Source organism: Apis florea, unplaced genomic scaffold (genome assembly GCF_048593485.1).
Source record: "Apis florea isolate Af1SG1 unplaced genomic scaffold, ASM4859348v1 contig_3068_pilon, whole genome shotgun sequence".
Taxonomy (NCBI): domain Eukaryota; kingdom Metazoa; phylum Arthropoda; class Insecta; order Hymenoptera; family Apidae; genus Apis; species Apis florea.
In genome coordinates, this window is record NW_028256700.1 from 1,654,659 (window position 1) to 1,674,689 (window position 20,031).

Sequence of the window (20,031 nt, forward strand, 5' to 3'; positions counted from 1 at the left end):
ATATTTTCTATAAAATTATTTATTAAAAATCGAAGATATCATTCCTGTTAATAAATTATCTTTTTTTTCAACAGAAATATCAGAATTTACTTTTTCTTTTAGTATTTTTTGTGCTGGTGTCGAAAGTGCTTCTTTTGCAAGATCCTCTAATTTAACATGAAGCATTTGTTTCTGAAGTATAGGCACCAATAAGTTGTATTTGTCGATTTTAATATTTATTTCCTTTGTTTTAGATCTAAAATTTTCTACAATATTCTTCCAAGTTTTTTCATCTTTGTAATTTAATGGAATATGTCCAACTTTACTACGAGCATTAATTAATTTTTTTCGTAAATCTTGTATTTCTTCTCTAATTTCTTTAGATAATTGTATCCATTCCGGAGTAAATCCATTTTCTATTAATATCTGTTAATTTAATAATAATTTTATTAATTTAATTTTATATACTACTTATTTATTATAAATTTTCGATTTAATTTAGTATTTCATACCTCATTTAATTTGTAAGTAACAAAATCAACATATGGATTTCGAGTATTTGTATTCTCTTTCAATGGTTTACCCATTCCTGGTAGATCTTTAAATTCACCTCTATTCATTGCTTCTTGAATTAAATCTTCTACTAAACGATCCATACCAAAACGTGTTTTGATATTTTTTGCATGTTGTTTATCCATTCCAACTAATGTATTACGTTCTTCAGCTTGTAATTTTTTTAATCTATGTTCCAATACACTGTCAACTGCTTTTTGAGCTCTTTCTATTGTATATAATTTTTGTCTTTTGCTATGTGTTCCAATACCTACATTATAAACTAAATAATGACGATGTTGTGGTGCTGTATGCTAAAAATATATATATATGTGAAGTTATCAAAAAATAATTTAAAATATACATATGTTTTATATTTGCATATATACTTTAATGTCAAATTCTTCAACTTCAGGTAAATTTGTACAATTTTCTTTCTTTTCAATTCTTGCTTTACGAATTTGTCTATAAGCAGTTTCAATCTATGAAAAAAAATTCATATTATTCATTCATATTATAAAATTATAATATTTTTTAATTAGTAAGTAAATATATCATACCTCAGAAAATTTAGTTGCATTAGCTTCTGATGTACCACTATCTGGATGGAATCTTTTTGCTTGATAGACAAATGCTAATCTTAATGTCTCATCTTCACAATCTTCTGCAACTTCTAGAGTTTGATACCATTTCTTAAAATACAATATAATAAATTTCTTAAAATTTATAATTAATGTCATAATACAATTAATTAATATATATTAAATAAACAATTGATGAATAATAGATTTTATTTATATCCATTTATATTTTCTTCATAATATTAAATTTGATGTATATTTTGTTAAATATATAATTATATGATATATCATATATATATATATTATTTTTACAAAAAAATATTTTCATTATATTTTCAATTTTCATTAAAATTAAATAATTAATATATTTAATTAATTATTTATTAAATTAAATATAATCTATAAAAATTTAATAAATATATAATATAACTTAATATGATGTACTTTTAATGTATTTTCAATATTAAAAAAATAAAGTTAATATTATATATAACATAATACCTTCATGTTATGTTGATGTTTAAATCTTTTCACCAGTATAAATTCCCAATATGGAATACAGATTATATTTTCAACTGATTTTCTATTATAATGATTAAATCTTAACATCTTTTTTAAAAAATAAATGCTGCAATAATTTTAATAGTTTATTTTATGATTATATAATTGATTGTGTATTATATTATTATAATATATACTTACATATGAACTATTATTTATATTAAATATTCAAAGTAACCTATATGTTTTTATTAAAAGATATTTTTATATTATATATTAAAAATAATATCTTTTTAGATTGTACCTTCTGATGTGAATTAAATCTTATTGTCATATTGACAATAATTTAATTACTATATAATTAATATAATTTTTGAAAATCATAAAAAAACATATTAACGTTTCGAAAACGAATATGAAAATATATACATTATTTATATATATATATTGAAAGAGATATACTGAAAACATATTCAATTGACATTTTGTATCTTATTTATGAATTATGCGCACGCGCCAAAAAGTTATAGCATATGATAGGAAGAAGACAGAGGATAAAATATAAAATTAAAATCACCGTTATGATGCTAAAAATGAAACATAAAAAAAGAACAAAAAATAATAAGAGAAAGATGGAAATAAAATAAAAATTAATTGTCAGCGCTATCTTTTGATCAAAGATATCTCTTTAAAGCTAGGATAAAATAGAATAAAAATTGAGAAATGTCTTTTGAGCAGTTTGAAAACATATCTTTGATACTCAAGAGATGGCGCTAAAGATTAATTCTAACCCTATCTTTTTTTTGTTCTATTAATTTTATTTTTTTTATATTTCATTTGCGGCACTTTGAAAATGGCTGATTTTAATATTTTTATCATTTCTCTATTCTTTTTCTATTTTCTTTATTTATAGTTTAAAAAATTTATAATATGTTATAAATTTTTACTATATTATATATATTATAAATTTATTTATATATAAATTTATATAAATATATTATATATATTTATATTAATATTTATAATTCTATCAATACAAATAAATTTAGCTTAATTTAGCTAATAGTATTATATTTAAATTCATTTTTATGATAAAACTTTACAAATCGAAATTATTTTCATTATGATATAACATACGAACGTAATTTATTTTATAAATAATTCAACTTATACATGAATCTACTATTCCTAGCAAAAGAACTATAAATACAATATAATTCAAAGAAATATCAAAGAAATTATCTTTATTTATTGATTTTACTATTTCTTAATTAAATTAAATATAATTCCTATATTTATTGTATTTAAATCATAAAGAGTATAATTAAATACTGATTTTTTTTATTGGTATTTCAAAACATAGAATATATAAAATGTTGAGTCTCGTCTGTAATCAAAAATCATTGAATTTTGTCACGTGATAGTTTATTTATTTCCGATATTTCGATGAACAAATAATCGCATAAATGTATAAATATATATATATAATGTATACAAAATTTATTAAGTTTAAATTATATGTTTATTTTTTTATATTGGAAAAAAGAAAAATAAACATTTAAATATCAAATAAATTTATGATACTATTTTTATAAGAGATTATTAAAAAGTAAATATAATTTCTAAATACTCTCTTCAGAATTCTTATTATTATACATGATTTTATGTGTAATTTAAAATAATGAAATATTTGTAATTCGTATATATATATATTTGTTTTAATATTTATTTATTGAGATTTAAAAAACTTAGATAATTCTATTTTGATTAATTTTTTGGTTCATTCATTCAAAAAATGAAATTTTAGCAATTTAATGTTAAATGAAAATAATACACAAACGAATAAAACCGGATGTATACATTTCTTAGGCATGCGCATTACCGTATTGTGTCTTTTTTTTCGCTTCCCGTTGACGTCAATTTTCCATACACTTGCAGAAAAAAAAAGTTACGCGAGCTTTTAAAATTTGTATTTAATTATTTTGAATGCGCAAATATACTTATTTTCTCTTATATTTATGAACTTTATAAGTCTTATATGAAATACAAAGTTTATCTGGTGAGTCTAATCTGTTGAACTTCATTGTGAGATTTGTATTGCAAGTTTACGATACAAACATGCAAGTGCAAGAAACAGAAGGAGCTGATGGTAAGTAAATATATTTAGCATTGTTTTATGATATTTATATTTTTTTTTGTATGATATTTTGTTTTGTAATGTTTGATAAACATGATATTTTATAACCTATTATGATCGCTTATGGTATGCTTAACCTCTACTACATGATTATATATGGTATTATTATTGGTTATTATTGGTTGATTATTATTATTATTTTTATTAAATATATAAATGAGACATTTGTATATAGGTTCACCATGGAATAATTCCAGTGGTTGTGATGAAGAACGTAGACCTACTCAAAAGGAGGGTAAAAAGTCAAATATATTACCTCTTTGGGGAAATGAAAGAACTATGAATTTAAATCCATTAATTTTAACAAATATACAGTCGTCACATTATTTTAAAGTAAATTTATATGAATTGAAGACATACCACGAGGTTATTGATGAAATTTACTACAAAGTATCTCATTTGGAACCATGGGAAAAAGGAAGCAGGAAAACAGCAGGCCAAACTGGCATGTGTGGAGGCGTGAGTATGTTTTTTAATACATTACTAATTTTTAATTGTTATTTATTAACTTAAAACTAAGATGATCATAAAATTATTATCATATATGTAGAAATAGTCCAAATTTATAGCATTTTAGAGGACCTGGACACTGTATGAAATGAGAACTGCTAATAAAAATAAAAAAGGTGAAAGTATTTAAACTAAATCATTCAAAGTGAGAGTTCTAAATATTTTAGACTTTCACTATTATTATATAATCAGGCATCAATATCAAAATGTTGGGCTCAGTCTGAATACAGATATCAAATACTTAATGCCATACTTAATTGCAGAGTAGCATGTTCTCGGTCAATATATTATAATATAATATGTATGTGATTAATTGACATAGGGGGGTGTAAATTTAGCGGTTCATGCAGGTCCGAGGAGTTGGTGCTGGTGGAATTGTTTCAACGGCTTATTGTCTACTATATAAACTCTTCACCTTGAGGTTAACACGGAAACAATTAAATGGTCTTATCAATCATCCTGATTCACCATATATTCGAGCATTAGGATTTATGTATATTAGGTAAGTATATCAGAATATTAAATTATTAAATTATTTAATAATTTCATAATATTAATTTCATTATACTATATATGCTATTGTTATTAACAGATATACACAACCACCGGCAGATTTATTTAATTGGTATAGTGATTACTTAGAAGATGAAGAAGAATTAGATGTAAAAGCTGGAGGAGGACAAGTAATGAAAATGGGTGATATTCTTAAACAATTCCTGACAAAATTAGAATGGTTTTCAACATTATTTCCAAGAATACCAGTGCCTATTCAAAAAGAACTTGAACATCGATTAGCAGAAAGGTTTCCTCAACAATCTATGAATGCTCGAAATGCAAAACCACCTATTATCCTAAATAGTCATGGAAAATATAGTAATAGTAGTAGAAAAGATAATGGCAATCTTACCTCACGAAATCAACCACGACATATCCCAGATAGTGAAGCTCAATGGGGTGAGGCTGAAAGAACAAGCCACTGGCGAGCCAGGTGCGTCTACGTGGTATGAATACAATCACGTTATTAATTTATATAAGGTTAATAATATTCTATGAACTTGTTAGGGAAATTGGGTGAAGATTAAAGACGTACCATCTCCAGGAAAATACTCTTGATCTCAGTGTATCATCATTCAGTTTTCTTTTGTACATATGTTCTTATTTGATTTTTGTACAGTTATTTATTTGCTTTATAAATTTAATCCAATATCATATTTTTATATGCTATTGAGAGTATAAATAAATTAATAAATTTATCAATTTTTTTGCAAAAGCAATATTGACGAATTAAATAATTTAAAATTGTTTAAAAATCATATCAATATTTATAATAACTGTACACTGATTATTTTACATATTAGATATCAAGGAATATGAGATATTTATATATATATAAATTTCAGGTAATGATAAGAAAATTCTGTCTTTTTTCTTATGACAGGAAAGAAAAAATGTAGAAAAAGATAGAAAAAAATTATTCTATTTATCACACTGAAATAGTTAAGTTCATATATAATTTTTTCAATAGAAAATATGTTTATAAATGAGTTTTATAAAATTCATGATTTCATAATTTAAAAATTTTAATATTATTTTTATAATTTCTTTGTTTTTGATATAATAATATCATATAGATGATAGTTCAATGATGATAGCTAATTCTACAGATGATAGCATAGCCTTAAAAAAATGAAAATAATTTAAAGTATTAATATCAAAAAAATATAAAGTATATAAGTTTTTCTTCAAAAGATATATTAATAGCATTATTGAAACAAGGATGTTTTTTTTTTTAATAATGACTGTTTTGTTAATTACAAATGCTTTATAATTATTTTATAATGGACTATAATAACTATTCATTTGAGCAATTTGAATTGCAGTTCACTATACATACAATTTTTTTCAGTTTAAGGAAACCATCAGCTGCTTCAACAGTGCAGAAATAGAGAGACGGTGAAAGTGGAATGATTGTTTTCTACCTCTTCAAAAGTTGTTTTTCATTAAGCGCGTGAGAATAATTATTTTCATATATAAAGTGATCTTTTTCTACATTTTTATGTCTTTTTCTTTCATCTTTTCTTTCATGAAAAGATTATCTTGTCTCATATTTAAAAAATTATACAAAGAGATAACATCGAGATGTTAAAAATGTCTAATTTCTTGATATTTTCCATTATAAAGTGCAACATATGTGTACAGGCTAATATTTTTAAAATATTATATTCATAATTCAACATTACTTCCCTTCGAATAATATTGTTCCAGATCTGATGAAGATCGCAAGGACAAATACAGGGATCGAGACCGTGAGCGAGATCGTATAAGAGACAGAGAACGAGAACGTGCACGAGAAAGAGATCGAGAAAGGGATCGACATTGTAGACGATCAAACAGCCGTGATCGAAGTCGAAGACAAAGAGATTACAGAAGTCGTAGCAGAGACAGATCACATAGAGATAGAAGTAAAGATCGTTATCGTGATAAAGATCGTCATCGGGACAGGTAAAATATATGTGTATATATATTATGCGAAAATATATATAAATAAAAAAAAATAAATAGATATTTAATTATATATTTATAAGTTCTTTTTAATTGTAGAAGGGGTTCGCCATATGATTATGCTACAGAACTAGCTCGGGAAAGAGAGAGACAACGAAGAGAATGAAAATATATGCTGGAATGTATATATTGATATAAATGTTTGTACGAGTGTAACTATAGACATAAAAACAATTTAGAACCGAGCCATTCGAACACCACCACATTTTGAGAAAAAATTTACTCCATTGGAGTATAGCCTAAATTTGATTTGATTATATTCACCATGTAGTTTACATGTTTTTATAAAATAAATTCAAGATTATAATCAGTGTTTTATAATTTTTTATCCTTTTCTAATTTTTTAATACATATATATACATAATATGTATATGTATATATACAAAATCATTAGAAATATTTTTAAAGTTTTTTAAATTTTTATATATAACAGTTATAAATATATATATATATATATATATATATATATATACATATATATATATATGTATATGTTTCTAATGATTTTGTTCTTAATATATGTATAATATATACGAATTACATTTGAATTCTAATAATTAAAATACTAAAAAATTGAATATCTTTAAAATTATTTAACATTGATTAAATTTTATCGAAAATATTTATTCACAACCATCCAATGCTTTACATGACACTTGAATAAGTAAGTACTTTAGATTGAAGTTAAAAATGGCGACCTACACTTGCCGCCTCATTCTTGGATGAGATTAAACAGAAGATTTATCGAAACATGAAGAAAATATCCATTACTAGGTGACAACAATTGCGTGGCCAATTTTTAAAGGTGATATTAGTAAATGTTTTTCTTTAAAGTTTTATAAAAGAAATTTTCGGTGTTTCTTAATTCAATTTATAACTTTATATATGCTTTTGTTGCAACAATATCATTATATTGCATGTAATATTTATTACTTCTTCCATTAATTTTTAATTTAGTTATAATCATTATATTTAATTTAAAAATTTGATTTTGTAATACAGATAATATTTGTTCAATATTTTTATATAACATTTTCTTATACATATATTAAAAATACTTGTTATAGCTTTATATTATATTAGATAATCATGATTCAAAAAAAATTCATAAAGAATATAAATAATGTAGATGTGGATCGATTTTTAAGTTATAAAGTTTTTATGTTATAATATCCAGGTAAAATAATTGCACGCCATCTATGTTTCGTTTATTCAATCAAAACCTTAAATTTCGTTTACAGATGATTGGCCGACGCTGTGCTCTCATCGCTTTGGGCGGTCTTTTGATTCTAGTCCTTAGCGTTAATTTATATTTTATTCGAATGATTGTAGAGAGCTCGTCGCAAAAAACTTCTAAAGGCATGCCTATCTCACAATTGAAACCAGAACAAGAACAATTAATATTTCAAGCAGAACAAAATTTACAAGTTTCACGAAAATCTGTTGCGAAAGATATGATAAAAAAAATTAAAGAGGAAATACAAATATTATCATCAAAATATTTTAAACAAAATGCTAGCTATACAGTAGTAATGGAAAGATTGTTAACTGAGTTAAAGATAATGCCTAACGTTCAAAAAAATATATGGAGTATTCCTAATAGTAATGTTAGCATTGTATCAAAATATTTAAATAATGTAAAGTGATATCTTTTCTAAATTGTTCCAAATATTAATATTTCTAGTGGCCTGATGCACATCAGTTAATACCACCAGTTGCACCTGAATTAGGAACAATTTTGGATATCTTGCGTAAATCAAAAGTGATACGCGCGGATAACGCACCACTTGGTACGCAATTGAAATTGATGTTAACTTTGGAACATGGGACGAAAGCGATGTTTAAGCCTCAGTGGTATTCTAGGGACGCTATCATCCGAGGACCTGTTTATCACGGAAAAGATCGGCATAATGCCGAAGTAGTAGCATTCCATTTATCTTCCTTATTGGCCTTACGAAGAGTACCGCTTACTGTTATTAGAAAATGTATATATTTTGTTATAAATATAATAATATAATTTATAACAAAAATTCATATATATTAAATGATTAAAAGAATTTATAATTTTTAAAATAGATAGTAATGATAAATAAAAAAAATTCTGATAAACATAGATTGAAAAAATTAATATTTTCAAAATTTTAAACATTTTTTACTTTCATTTAAGTTTTAAGAACAATTTTTTGATAAAGATATCAAATGTATGTGAAAATTAAAGAAAGATATTTCTGAAATAGAAAAATTTCTGTAATCAGGAAGAGAAAAAATGATAAAATAATTCATTTTTTTTAATTCTTAAAACAAACATTCGTTATAATTGAAATAAAAAATTATTTATAACTTTGAAAATATTAATTTTTTAACTCATGTCTATTAGAATTTTTTTTTCTTTAATGAATATTACTTATCTTAAAAATTATAAATTTTTTCTTTATCATTTTGTATAATATTATATGATTTGAAATATTTTATTATTACATATTATATTATATTATATTATATTATATTTATATGCAATTCTTTTTAGTTGATTTAAGGAATGAAATTCGGCCGTATGCAACTCCTGAACTTTATGCTACTATATATCAAGATGGAAATGATACTTGTCTTTATGGTGTTTGCCATTATTGCTCTCCTGCAGATCCAGTGTGTGGAATAGGGGATATTTTAGAAGGTGCTTTAATTTCTTGGTTGCCTCGATATTTAAAACTTGTAAAACATCGTCATCCATGGCAAAGAACTTATAAAAAAAACAAACTTGCAACATGGGAAACCGACGATAATTATTGTGAAAAAGTAAGTATATCACATAAATAACAAATTTTCTCTTTTTACTTCATTTCTTTGAAAGTAATATTTGTAAAAGTATTAAAATATTTGATTTTTTAGGTAAAGGATTCTAAGGCATATTCTCCACAAACATCGAGTAGACTTTTAGATTTAGTAGATACTGCGATCTTTGATTTCTTGATGGATAATGGTGATCGCCATCATTACGAATTAGCACAGAATAATTTTCATAATCCAGCTGTATTGTTAATTGATAATGGGAAAAGTCTTGGAAATCCTGATATAGATCATTTTGATATTTTAGCACCTTTATATCAGTGTTGTATGTGCGTATTTATATTATATTATATTTGTATTAATTTAATTCATTTATAATAAATAATTGCAATATTTTTATCAAAATCTATTTTCTAAGATCTTTTGAATTTTTTTTTTTTTTTTTTGATTTTAGGATTCATAAAACTACTTGGGATCGTTTAAAATTATTTAGTGGTGGCACTTTGAGCATAGCGCTTTCAAAATTAGTCGCTCATGAATCAATAATGGCCGATGTTCAACCCCTTATTACAGAGGTCCATTTAAATGCCATGGATAGAAGATTACTTACTATTTATGCAGTTGTAGAATATTGTTTAAAAAATAAGAAATATGCTTCCAATGTTATTTTAGATCATCGGTAGCCTATATTTTGTGCAATATTCATTGCATTTTTAATGTTTGAAATATTAGAGACATATTTATATTTTAAATAGTATTTGAACTATTTTTTTAATATTATGATGAATTGTCAATTTGATATTTAATGAAATATTGCCTAAAATTGTTTCTATTTACTATAACTACTTTTTAATATTTATGCACAAGTATAGTATATACTTCTGACTTAAATAAAATAGCTTTTTATACCTAAATCTTTATTCAAGACTTAATATCTATAAAAAAAATCATAAAATTATTATATAAAATGGAAAAACGAGATTGGTTAAAAAGAATAATCAAATTAGTATATCCAATCATGTAAAGTTTAGTGTAATTTATTTGATGACACGATAATTATCGTTATTTGAATGAAGATCCAGTGCAGCGTCGTACAGCGTATAAATACGGTACAAACGTAAAAAACCTGTAAATGCGACTGTATAATTGTTACATGCACATCGTATTTATGGACATTATGATATCGATCGAATTCTGAAATCGATTTCAAGGCTTATCAAACATGTACACTATGTATATTTTATGTAGCCTGTTATTTTTTGTCATTTTAACGCGCTGCAATCTGACAAATTGCACATGAAGGATTCAATTCCTTTGCATTTCATCTTTCCCCCTTTTTCTTTATACACTTTACACGTCATTTTATTAAAAGAGATCTTGCAGGCTACCATGGGATTTCGAATCAAATTTGTATCTAGCGTCATCGTACATTTCATTCGTTTTTTGTATTTACAATGTTACATGACCAGAATTACTCACGTATCTTATTAGCTAATTATAAATTTTATTCGTAACATAAATTTAGCGCCATCGTTAGATTGTGTATGTGTGTGTGTGCGCGCGCGCGCGCGCGTATGTGTATATATATATAATATATATATATTATATATATATTATATTAACATTTTTTAATTAAATAGAACTTTTGTAGCAAAGTATGTATAAATAGACTATTTTTGCACGCACATTCATCAGTACCCACTTCGAACTGCGCTGTATTTCTGAAGCAATACTCCATTGAGCGGTCCGTCCATGAGATCTGTGTATCGCATATGATAAGCTATTTTACCTGAAAGTAGTGGACGAAAGGAACGACGGTTCCTCGATCCTAAATCTTGGCTCAGTTCGAAGCCCTTTTATTTTACTCCCTATAATAATACTGTATATTCCATCCAAATTTCTCGAGTAAAGTCGCATTAAGCTACACTTAATCGTACTTGATTTAATCATAGAAATGTATTTGTTTAAAATAGACTCGTACTTCCATAACGGCAGCGTAGATTATTGCATTGCGTGATGACGTACATGTTTATACGTCGTTATATCCAAAGAACATAGAAATATCGCTTGTTTATCTCTTACTTATTTAATTACATATCACACCAAAGTGCATGGCGCACATAAAAACTAGAATAAATATAGGCCAGCTGTAGGCATTAAAAAATTTTTCTTAACGTTTTTAATTTCATTTCATTTTTTTAATGCACATCACTGCTTTACGTAAGAACAAATGGAAGGACGTATTTTATAAAGAGTATCCTATCACGCATTGCTGAAAATACCTTAGTCTTTGTTTGTAGCTTGGCTGTTTAATATTTGTTTGATATTTTTTGTCATAAAACGTTAAAAAGAAGAGATTTATATCATAAAGATATCCAAAATTTATTTTTGATTTCTTTTCCGTTTCTTTTCTTCTCAGATTTTTTTATACTCTCATACGCAAATTATTATTTTTTAAATGGAATATTACAAACTGGCCTGATGTACGATTATATTCATAGATATTCATATTCAGGTTGTATTTCATTTTCCTTAATAACAATAGCATTGCTAATTAAAGTGCCGATTCTACGCCTCTTGACGAAGATGTTGATGAACTTAAGTCTTCCGAGTGTCGAGTGTGCGATGAATCAAGGGAAGTAACCGAATCACTATCGTTGCTATGAGGACTCGAATAATTGGCTGCTTCCTGTAATCTCATCAACATATTCAGCTGCAACAATATATAAATTTATATTTATATTGTGTAATATGTAATTAGTAATTATTATATTGCAGATTTTTTTTTCTTTTTTACGGTACAAATATCATATCTTAGTATTAATTAAATGTATTTAGAAGAAAAATACTAACTAGAGGATCTCCTTCAGTGTCGCTATGCGTGCTACCAAGACTTTTCACGCTTGACGCACCAACTCCAGAAGTGTGTCCGGACGTAACAACATCGTAACCAACGTCTTCTGGTCTTAAACGAAGTAGAGCATCACTACCACCGTGTACAGCATGCGTAGAAATCCAAGGATAACTGGAAGTGATAAATTGAGCTGGATCTTCCCAGGAAGAATCTCCATTTCCATTTCCGCTAACGCGTCTGCCGTAAAGTGTCAATCCTTCTCTGACTGCTTCCACCAGATATGGTACTACAGAATAGTTCCATAAGTCCGTAAACCATACTTGAGAACCCGTTACTTCCATTGGACATGATAGAAATAGTCGAGGTCCTATATATTCATTTTCATTTAAAATTATTATTGATCAAAAATAAATAAAATATATTCAATATGCTTAAATGTCTTACCTATTGTCACGTCAGAACTGCTATGACTTTCTAGGAACTTGTTAAGATGTAGCCACACCCGGGGTAACCATTCGACAACTGCTGCCATTTCTGCATTTCTAGTTCCACCACACTCACGTAATTCGTGTTCCAGCAGTTTCCGCCTGAGATAGCGGCCTAAGAATCCCTTAACTGGTTCCATATGATTAGCACAAAGTACCCACCTAAAAATATGATATGTACCATGTATCATGATAAAAATATTTCCAAAAATACTTATAGAATAAATATATCATCTTAAAATTATAGAATAAATTAGAAAGTTAAGTATATACCTAAAATTGTGATGCAATTGAAGATTCGTGGTACTACAAGTAGCCTGACTCATGGTGCCAATAATAGCTGGACAAGATGAGTGTCTAGTACCGAGCAAGCCACTGAACAATTCTCCTAAAGATGCAGCGTGTTGTAAATTTTCGAGAATGATTACCCTTGGTAATTCATCAGCTGCATTCGAATCACATCTTTCGGCGATATGGGCGAGATATTGTCTAAGTTCTTTGCTGGATTTGTGATCTACGTTGAACGTGGCCACAGCCGTAGCATCTTTCGTATCATTATCGGCATCCACCAATGCATGAGCTAATTTTCCAGCCAAATAGCTTTTGCCAGTACCACTGGGTCCACATAAAATGACTCTACGATGTTCGGTTAGCAAAGATATTAATCGTTGCACAATCGATCGTGGTATTAGAGTATCGACAGCGAGCCACGAATAACCAGAAAGTACCAAATAAATGGTCTTTACATGACCGATTAAGTAGCCGCAAGGGAGCAATTCTGGATGTTGAGAATCTGTAGTGCATCTGTTATTGTGTAAATACAAAAAGATATGTAACATTTCATAAAACGAAAAAGAATCGTATTTTTAAGAATTATATAATATGGAATAATTAAAAAAAGGTTATTATAAGATACGTACCTAGAAGCTTCTCCGAGATGATAAGCAGCAACGCATTCAACTCCTAGGCCCAAATTTGTCACGGGATCAACTCTCGAAACGTATTCCTTGAAACAACGCCTTACAGTGGAATCAAGGGAATCCCAGGTAGTTTTATTACTGATGCAAACACTCGCGATAATACAATGAGGAGGTTCACCGATACTGCCGTCCGAAGTACTTCCAGTTACGAGGTTATAGTTGAAATTTTTCTCGCTACCTAGATAGATAGCGACGTTAATTCTTTTCCCGTCTGTATCTTGTTCCAAAGTTGGCTCTCCTGTAGTCGAGGTGGTAGATGGTACCACTGAATGTTCCGGTACGTTTAAATCTTCTAATTGGTCAGCTGTCGTACTAGTATCACCGTTTGAAAGCGCGGCAACGGTGGAGGCCACTTCCGTCATACTGAAACGTCTGTCCGGATCGCTAGGTAACGACGATTGAGAGGACGTTAAGGATTTTGACGTCACCAGTCTTTGTAGACGTTCGTTATTTTGTTTTAAATTAAGCATCTCGTTCTAGAAGAGAATAGAATTAATTAGAAAAAAATATCAAATAGAACGTAACGATTTATTTATTTAAATGAGAATTAGAAAATAAAGATACACACCCTCATTTTGATCACAGTGTCTTTCAACGATTCCAATTGATGCGCCGAAGATAGAGCCTCGAGTCTGATATCCGTCAACACGAGATCCTTTTCCCTGAGTTGTTTCTTCAATTCCACCACGTCCTCGTCCTCTTTCTTGTACAAAGCCGAACTGCTTTTGCTTCCCGTCAATGGGTTTTCAACTTCAGGGGATTTCTGTCCGTTGCTCCTACCACCATTTTGACCACCTCGCGAAGACTCGTGTTTAGAGGCGCTTGGCAATCTGGGACTGTTGGGCGCGCTCAAGTCTCCGCTGGCGTTCTCCTTGCAATCTTCGGCGTCGGACACTGAGCCGTGTCTATTCTTCCGTGATCTCGAGAAAGCTTTTGAGAAGGAGCTACGTAGCCAACCTTTCTTCTTGTGATGACTGCTGGCTGAGCAGGCGCTGCTCAACGAATTCAACGAGGTGACACTGTCCGCGGACAATTGTCTCGCCATCGAGGCGCCTTGGTGGTTATTGTTTCCGGTGCATCCTGTTGTCCCGGAATCGGAATCGCCGAGAGTGTGACGGCGACCGTTGTTTGCACCCGTTGTTCCATTATTTAAACTGGCCTCGGCGCTCTGTTTTCGAAGCCTCTCGATCGTTTCTCTCAATTCTTGAAGCTCCGAGTCCTGAAAATTACAGAGAAATTAATATTTATCGAAAGTCATCTGGACTTTTTGGTGTTCGCGACAATTCGCTATACGTCGACGTACTTATGCGAGATAAAGAGGTTTTAAAGTTTATTGTCTGGTTATTTCGAAATTATTTCGAAGAGAGAGGATCAGAGCGGAGTGAAACAATTCCTTTTCGCAAACAAGTGCGTAAAGTTGAATAACGTAAGCACATGAATCAAATTTTCTGTATTAACATTTTATATTAACATTTTAAATATAATTTTGTATTAACATTTTAAATATTTTTATTTCTACGATGATTTGACTCGACAACTTCTTTCTTGTTTCCTTTCCCAATTTTTTCGAATAGTTGCACTTTCATTTTTTGTGATTCTTTTTTTTTTTTTTTATCATATTCTCTTACATCTCGATCATTTTATGAGAGTTAAAATCAGGATTTTAACCTGCAAGTTGTCGAGGAAAGCTCTTTAAAGAGCTTTGCAACGGACGAATTTCGGGATCGATCATTTTTTTTTTTTTTTTTTCGACATATGTTGGTTACAACTGCGTATCGATGGAAATTTCTCAAATTTAAAGTCAAAGGAAGAAAAATTGTCGGTTATTTGTCTTGAAAGAAATTCTCGCTTCCGTGAAAGGGACAAGGCTCTCGACTGTGACAGCAGGCACAGTTATCCGAATGACTAATTATCGAGTCGCTGCTCCACGAGTCAGCCATGCTGAACAATTGTTTCGTACATTTTGAACTCGATTCCTTTCTAAGCTTGTCCTCTTGAGACGTCGAACTCTTTTTCAGGGATCGACCAGACGACCGGCCGTATCCACGTATCGTGGTCGAATTGTTGGACTCTTTGGTGCTGTCCGGCCCAACTTTCGACCGTGTTTTCGTCCTGTTCGATATATTTTTCAATCCTCGTTCCAATTTCGCGTGCAAATTGCTCAATCTCTCCAACGTGGGAGTCCGTTGAGCTTTCCGCTCTTGTTTCAGATCCGGTTGCTTTTTGGTCGCTTTTACGTTCACGTCCACGTTTCGATGACGTTTAACATCTTTCTTGGTATCGTCATTCGATCTTTTACCAACGTATTTCGTGTTGGATAGGTGTGCCGAACTTTTAGACGAGGACGAGTTCGATTTAGCCGAGAAGCTCTCAGAATCTGGTACTCGAAGACCAAGTGTTTTCGCATCTTCTGCGGGGATGGGAATCATGATCATACCGTTTAATACCTCTATTTTATTATCAGGGTAGGCGGATAATAACTGCATAATTTTCAAGTCACCTGGTCGGTATAGCCTTTTATTTCGATGAGATTTCGGCGGTAACAAACGGTCGACAGTCTTATCAAAATTTTGACCCGCTTGCATCATGACAATTTTGAATTTTTTTTTTTTTTTTTTCTTAATTTTAACCTTTATTTTTATCTTTACGAGGTTACCTTATATAAGAACGGGAGAAAGATAAAACAGGGAAAATGATATATCATTTCTGCAGCATGCAGCGTGTTGCATTTCTTATCGAGTGTCGAGAATTACGAATAACCCGAGCTTTATTATTACAAATTTCATTTGGTTATCGTTGTACTGTAAGAGACTTCATATTTTTAAAGTAACTAATTTTTTTTTTTTTTTCGATAACACTTTCGATTACGATGAAACTTTTCGTACAGGTACAAATTCATTCGATGGAATTAGATGTGATATTGTTTTTCATTGGTCACTATTATATATTGTATTTTCTCGGCTTCGGAATAATCCAATTTTTGGTTGGAAAAAAATTTACTTACTTTCTTTTCGGCTGTTGCGGTCAGTTGTTGCAAACGTTGTGTCATGTTGGACAACGATTGCTCGAAAGCCGACACCACATGAGCCTGTGAACAGAAACGTAGAGAGATGATGTAGAGGGGCGAAAAATAATAGATGAACGAAATGAAAGAAATATTCGATATCACCTTTAATAATTTTATCATTCATAAATAATATCGACTGAAATATTTATACTTCGAACACGTGATAAATTTTGCGTCTACTTTATCGTAATTTAACACAAGTTATGTGTATTACATAACCAACTAACTTTTCACTAATATTTCTTTAAATATCAATTTACCAGGATATTCTATTCCTGGAGAGAGTCGAATAAATATCCTCTACGCGTCTTGCGAGTCTTCTTCTAAATTCAAATATATCTTTATCAAGAGGCTTTCGAAACGGAACATGGATACTCCGCTGATAAGCGGAGTGGAGTGGCCCCGTAGCTATTTTCCAACTATTATCGAACCATCTAATTTTTCCTTCCTGCGCGAACGATCATTCATTTTTCTTTTTTTTTTTTTTTTTTTTTTCCTTCGAGTGGCCATAATCTTTCGAAAAATAATTTGAACGGGAACGAAGAAAATTCTACACTCGTAGTAATAACACCGACCGAAGGTAAGACAGATCGACCTTGATAACCATAAATACGCTTAGATGCAGAATAGGTTTCTGGTTTCGTTAATCCTCGAGCCAGAGAACAGGCAGGCAGAGCCTCAGCACCGACAGTTTCAAGTATACCCCCACCCCTCTATTTAAAAATGATCTCAAGTACAAAGCAGATGTTCATCTCGAGTTTCATATAATTTTATCAATTTTTATACGCGCCTTTTACGCGTTAAACTTTCTGCTCGACTCTCGTCGTTATTTATTCGAATCTATGGAGAAAAGAGAGAGAGAGAGAGAGAGAGAGAGAGAGAGAGAGAGAGAATGTTTGGTTAAGGTAACGTCATTCGTATCCAAGACTCGTAGGCGAGCTGACCCACAATGCGACCCACACGTCCCTCTTTTAATTTTTCTCCTCGCTTTTCGTAAGAAGAGAGATGAGAATAAGAACGAGGGTGGAGAGAAAATTTTACGTATTTCCATTTGGATACACACAAATATCGTAAAAACGCGCATCCTCGCGATAATTTTCCGCTCCACGGCCCCTTTCTCTCTCTCTCTCTCTCTTTCTCTTTCTCTCTGCGCTTGCGCAGTAATTACAGACTACTTCAATGTCGGTTCGAGGCTTCCCTCTTAATAAACGTCCCTTTCTTCCTCGCGAATTATCGATATTGTAAATTGTTACGTTACGACGTAATTGAAATTCGCACGGTGGTAAACTCTTTCTCACGAAATTTAGCCAGGGAACAAAAGTTTCTGCACAATAAATATACACGTAATTACAGAGAAATTATCATAAATACGGATAATTTTCTTTCTGCTATTCTTCTTTCTTCTTATTTCTTTCGTTGTTTCTTTCTCTTTCTTCGTGCTACGAGGATACGGAAACGAGCTTGTAACGATGATTGCAGGTTGCACAAACACGCGATGTTCTTTTTCCTTTTGTCACGAATGTCAACCTCGGATCGTTGCATTGTTCGTGCCAATGCTCGAGGTTCACTGGCTTCGAATAGAGAGATATAAATAAAATATATATCTTCTCGCTTGAACACGAAATCTCGAAAACCATGAAATTATCGTTACCTGATATAAAGATAAAGCGCTGATCGAATTCTCCCCGATTTTAACTCGTAACTTTAACCCTTTGCATTCCAACAGTGACGCTCAGGCATCAAATGAATGAATTGATATGGCGATTCGAATTTATTTATGTTTGATTTTTTTAAAATATCGCTTCGTGAATAGATTGTTAAGCTTTTTATAATCTTGTAAAACGTAGAATAATATATTATCGAATGGTTAGATTTTTTTATCTCAAATTAGACCGTGGATCGAACTATATTTTCGGCGTTAGTCCGAGTTTGACTGAATTAATGACGATAGAAATATTATTTTCAAAGTTTTTAAGTTTTGCGAGCATGGAGTGAAATTAGTTCGAGCGAAGATGAGTTTGATCTTTCGTTATTATAATACCAATATAGACAAATCGAAAATGCAATCTTGGTAATTACATTATTATTAAAGTATCGCACGAAACAACGATATAGACTTTAATATTTGACAAATTTTGTCTCTTTATACGTAAAATATTAAAATACAAAAATTTTATACGTTAATCGTTTTAAATTAGCTAAGAAATTCAGCGAATACGTGTTGATTCGGCAAAAGTCTGAAGTGCAAAGGATTAACTCGAAAAAATTGGAAATACTTCTAGCTTTTTCGAATACAAGGATATGGAGTTTTGGCCGCGAAAGGGCGGAAATCTCGAACAACTCTGCAAGCTAGGGAAGAGCGGTAAATCCCTGGAAGGATCTGGAAGCGTAAATACGACGCGCTCCCACGCGCTGCTCTAATGCCGCGTACTCGCCGAATGTGTCAACCGTACAAATATATATTTCTTTATTGTAATCCACCCACGTATTTACCACCTTCTTTCGCTACCCTAAACGCCTCTCGTTTCGTTTCTCTCCTTAATAACGAATAAACGATCTTGGATCTCACTGAATATTAACACATTACCGACGGGAAACGAGAATTCTCGTTTTATTGAAATATACGTTGTTACCGACGGGAAACGAGCATTCTCGTGAAAGTTTTACAAAAATGCCCCGTCGTTAAGTAGAGGAGAATGAATGAAAACGACGATTGGAATTAATCCATCGATTCGATTTAATTTATGTTCATCCTTTGCGCTTCAGATTTTCCGCACTCTTTCGATGATTTTCTTACAGCTAACTTAATTAACCTTTCGATCATGGCGTCCTCCGATATGAATAAATATGCTTGGTGTATCCAAATTTCGGTAAATTTTATTCTTTTCGTAAAATGTAACATTATTCTTATTTCTCACCTTCTTATACATTTAATTTCATTATCGCATTCCAAAATGCTCGCAAAACTCGAAAACT

The 20,031-nt window shown here is 30.0% G+C and overlaps 5 protein-coding genes across 13 annotated transcripts in view; 2 read left to right on the top strand and 3 right to left on the bottom strand.

The window, feature by feature from the left end:
* Position 1: 1 nt before the first annotated feature.
* LOC100868363 (dnaJ homolog subfamily C member 28) lies at positions 2–2,336 on the bottom strand. Of its 2 annotated transcripts, XM_086908195.1 has the most exons (6): positions 1,815–2,336; positions 1,614–1,740; positions 1,092–1,223; positions 921–1,013; positions 492–845; positions 2–405 (listed from the first exon to the last, which is right to left on the bottom strand). In XM_086908195.1, exons 2-6 carry the CDS (start codon positions 1,719–1,721, stop codon positions 16–18), a joined length of 1,077 nt encoding a protein of 358 aa, XP_086764321.1. In that variant the 5' UTR covers positions 1,722–1,740; positions 1,815–2,336; the 3' UTR covers positions 2–15. The 2 variants fall into 2 exon arrangements, with proteins under 2 accessions (XP_086764321.1, XP_012350478.2); XM_012495024.3 differs by lacking the exon at positions 1,815–2,336 and having other exon boundaries at positions 1,614–1,773.
* Positions 2,337–3,469: 1,133 nt separating this feature from the next.
* LOC100867795 (pre-mRNA-splicing factor 38B) lies at positions 3,470–7,189 on the top strand. 3 transcript variants are annotated; one of them, XM_012495022.2, is made up of 6 exons: positions 3,470–3,762; positions 3,986–4,269; positions 4,659–4,822; positions 4,913–5,308; positions 6,586–6,822; positions 6,922–7,189. In XM_012495022.2, the coding sequence occupies exons 1-6, from the start codon at positions 3,732–3,734 to the stop codon at positions 6,986–6,988; spliced, it is 1,179 nt and encodes a 392-aa protein (XP_012350476.1). In that variant the 5' UTR covers positions 3,470–3,731; the 3' UTR covers positions 6,989–7,189. The 3 variants fall into 3 exon arrangements, 2 of the variants coding, with proteins under 2 accessions (XP_012350476.1, XP_003690941.1); XM_003690893.3 differs by having other exon boundaries at positions 4,671–4,822; XR_001113145.3 differs by lacking the exon at positions 6,922–7,189 and adding an exon at positions 6,227–6,328 and having other exon boundaries at positions 3,489–3,762; positions 4,913–5,321; positions 6,586–6,624.
* A 170-nt stretch (positions 7,190–7,359) lies between these two features.
* LOC100867918 (glycosaminoglycan xylosylkinase) lies at positions 7,360–10,583 on the top strand. Its single transcript, XM_003690894.4, has 6 exons — positions 7,360–7,687; positions 8,124–8,489; positions 8,567–8,867; positions 9,410–9,678; positions 9,772–9,998; positions 10,124–10,583. Exons 2-6 carry the CDS (start codon positions 8,124–8,126, stop codon positions 10,350–10,352), a joined length of 1,392 nt encoding a protein of 463 aa, XP_003690942.1. The 5' UTR covers positions 7,360–7,687; the 3' UTR covers positions 10,353–10,583.
* Positions 10,584–10,690: 107 nt separating this feature from the next.
* The window catches only part of sick (sickie), a 116,253-nt gene continuing 106,912 nt past the window's right edge, over positions 10,691–20,031 (bottom strand). For 5 of the 6 annotated variants that reach the window (XM_086908185.1, XM_086908184.1, XM_086908187.1 and 2 more), the window contains 7 exons: positions 16,993–17,076; positions 14,557–15,207; positions 13,929–14,464; positions 13,282–13,812; positions 12,968–13,170; positions 12,523–12,890; positions 10,691–12,382 (listed from right to left, as the gene is read on the bottom strand). In XM_086908185.1, the coding sequence (XP_086764311.1) occupies positions 12,224–12,382; positions 12,523–12,890; positions 12,968–13,170; positions 13,282–13,812; positions 13,929–14,464; positions 14,557–15,207; positions 16,993–17,076 (2,532 nt within the window). In that variant the 3' untranslated portion in view covers positions 10,691–12,223. The remainder of the gene's footprint in view (positions 12,383–12,522; positions 12,891–12,967; positions 13,171–13,281; positions 13,813–13,928; positions 14,465–14,556; positions 15,208–16,992; positions 17,077–20,031) is intronic. The other variant, XM_086908186.1, reaches the window with a different exon arrangement.
* LOC105737353 (uncharacterized) lies at positions 15,433–16,997 on the bottom strand. The gene is made up of 2 exons (XM_012495029.3): positions 16,489–16,997; positions 15,433–16,398 (listed from the first exon to the last, which is right to left on the bottom strand). Exons 1-2 carry the CDS (start codon positions 16,574–16,576, stop codon positions 15,812–15,814), a joined length of 675 nt encoding a protein of 224 aa, XP_012350483.1. The 5' UTR covers positions 16,577–16,997; the 3' UTR covers positions 15,433–15,811.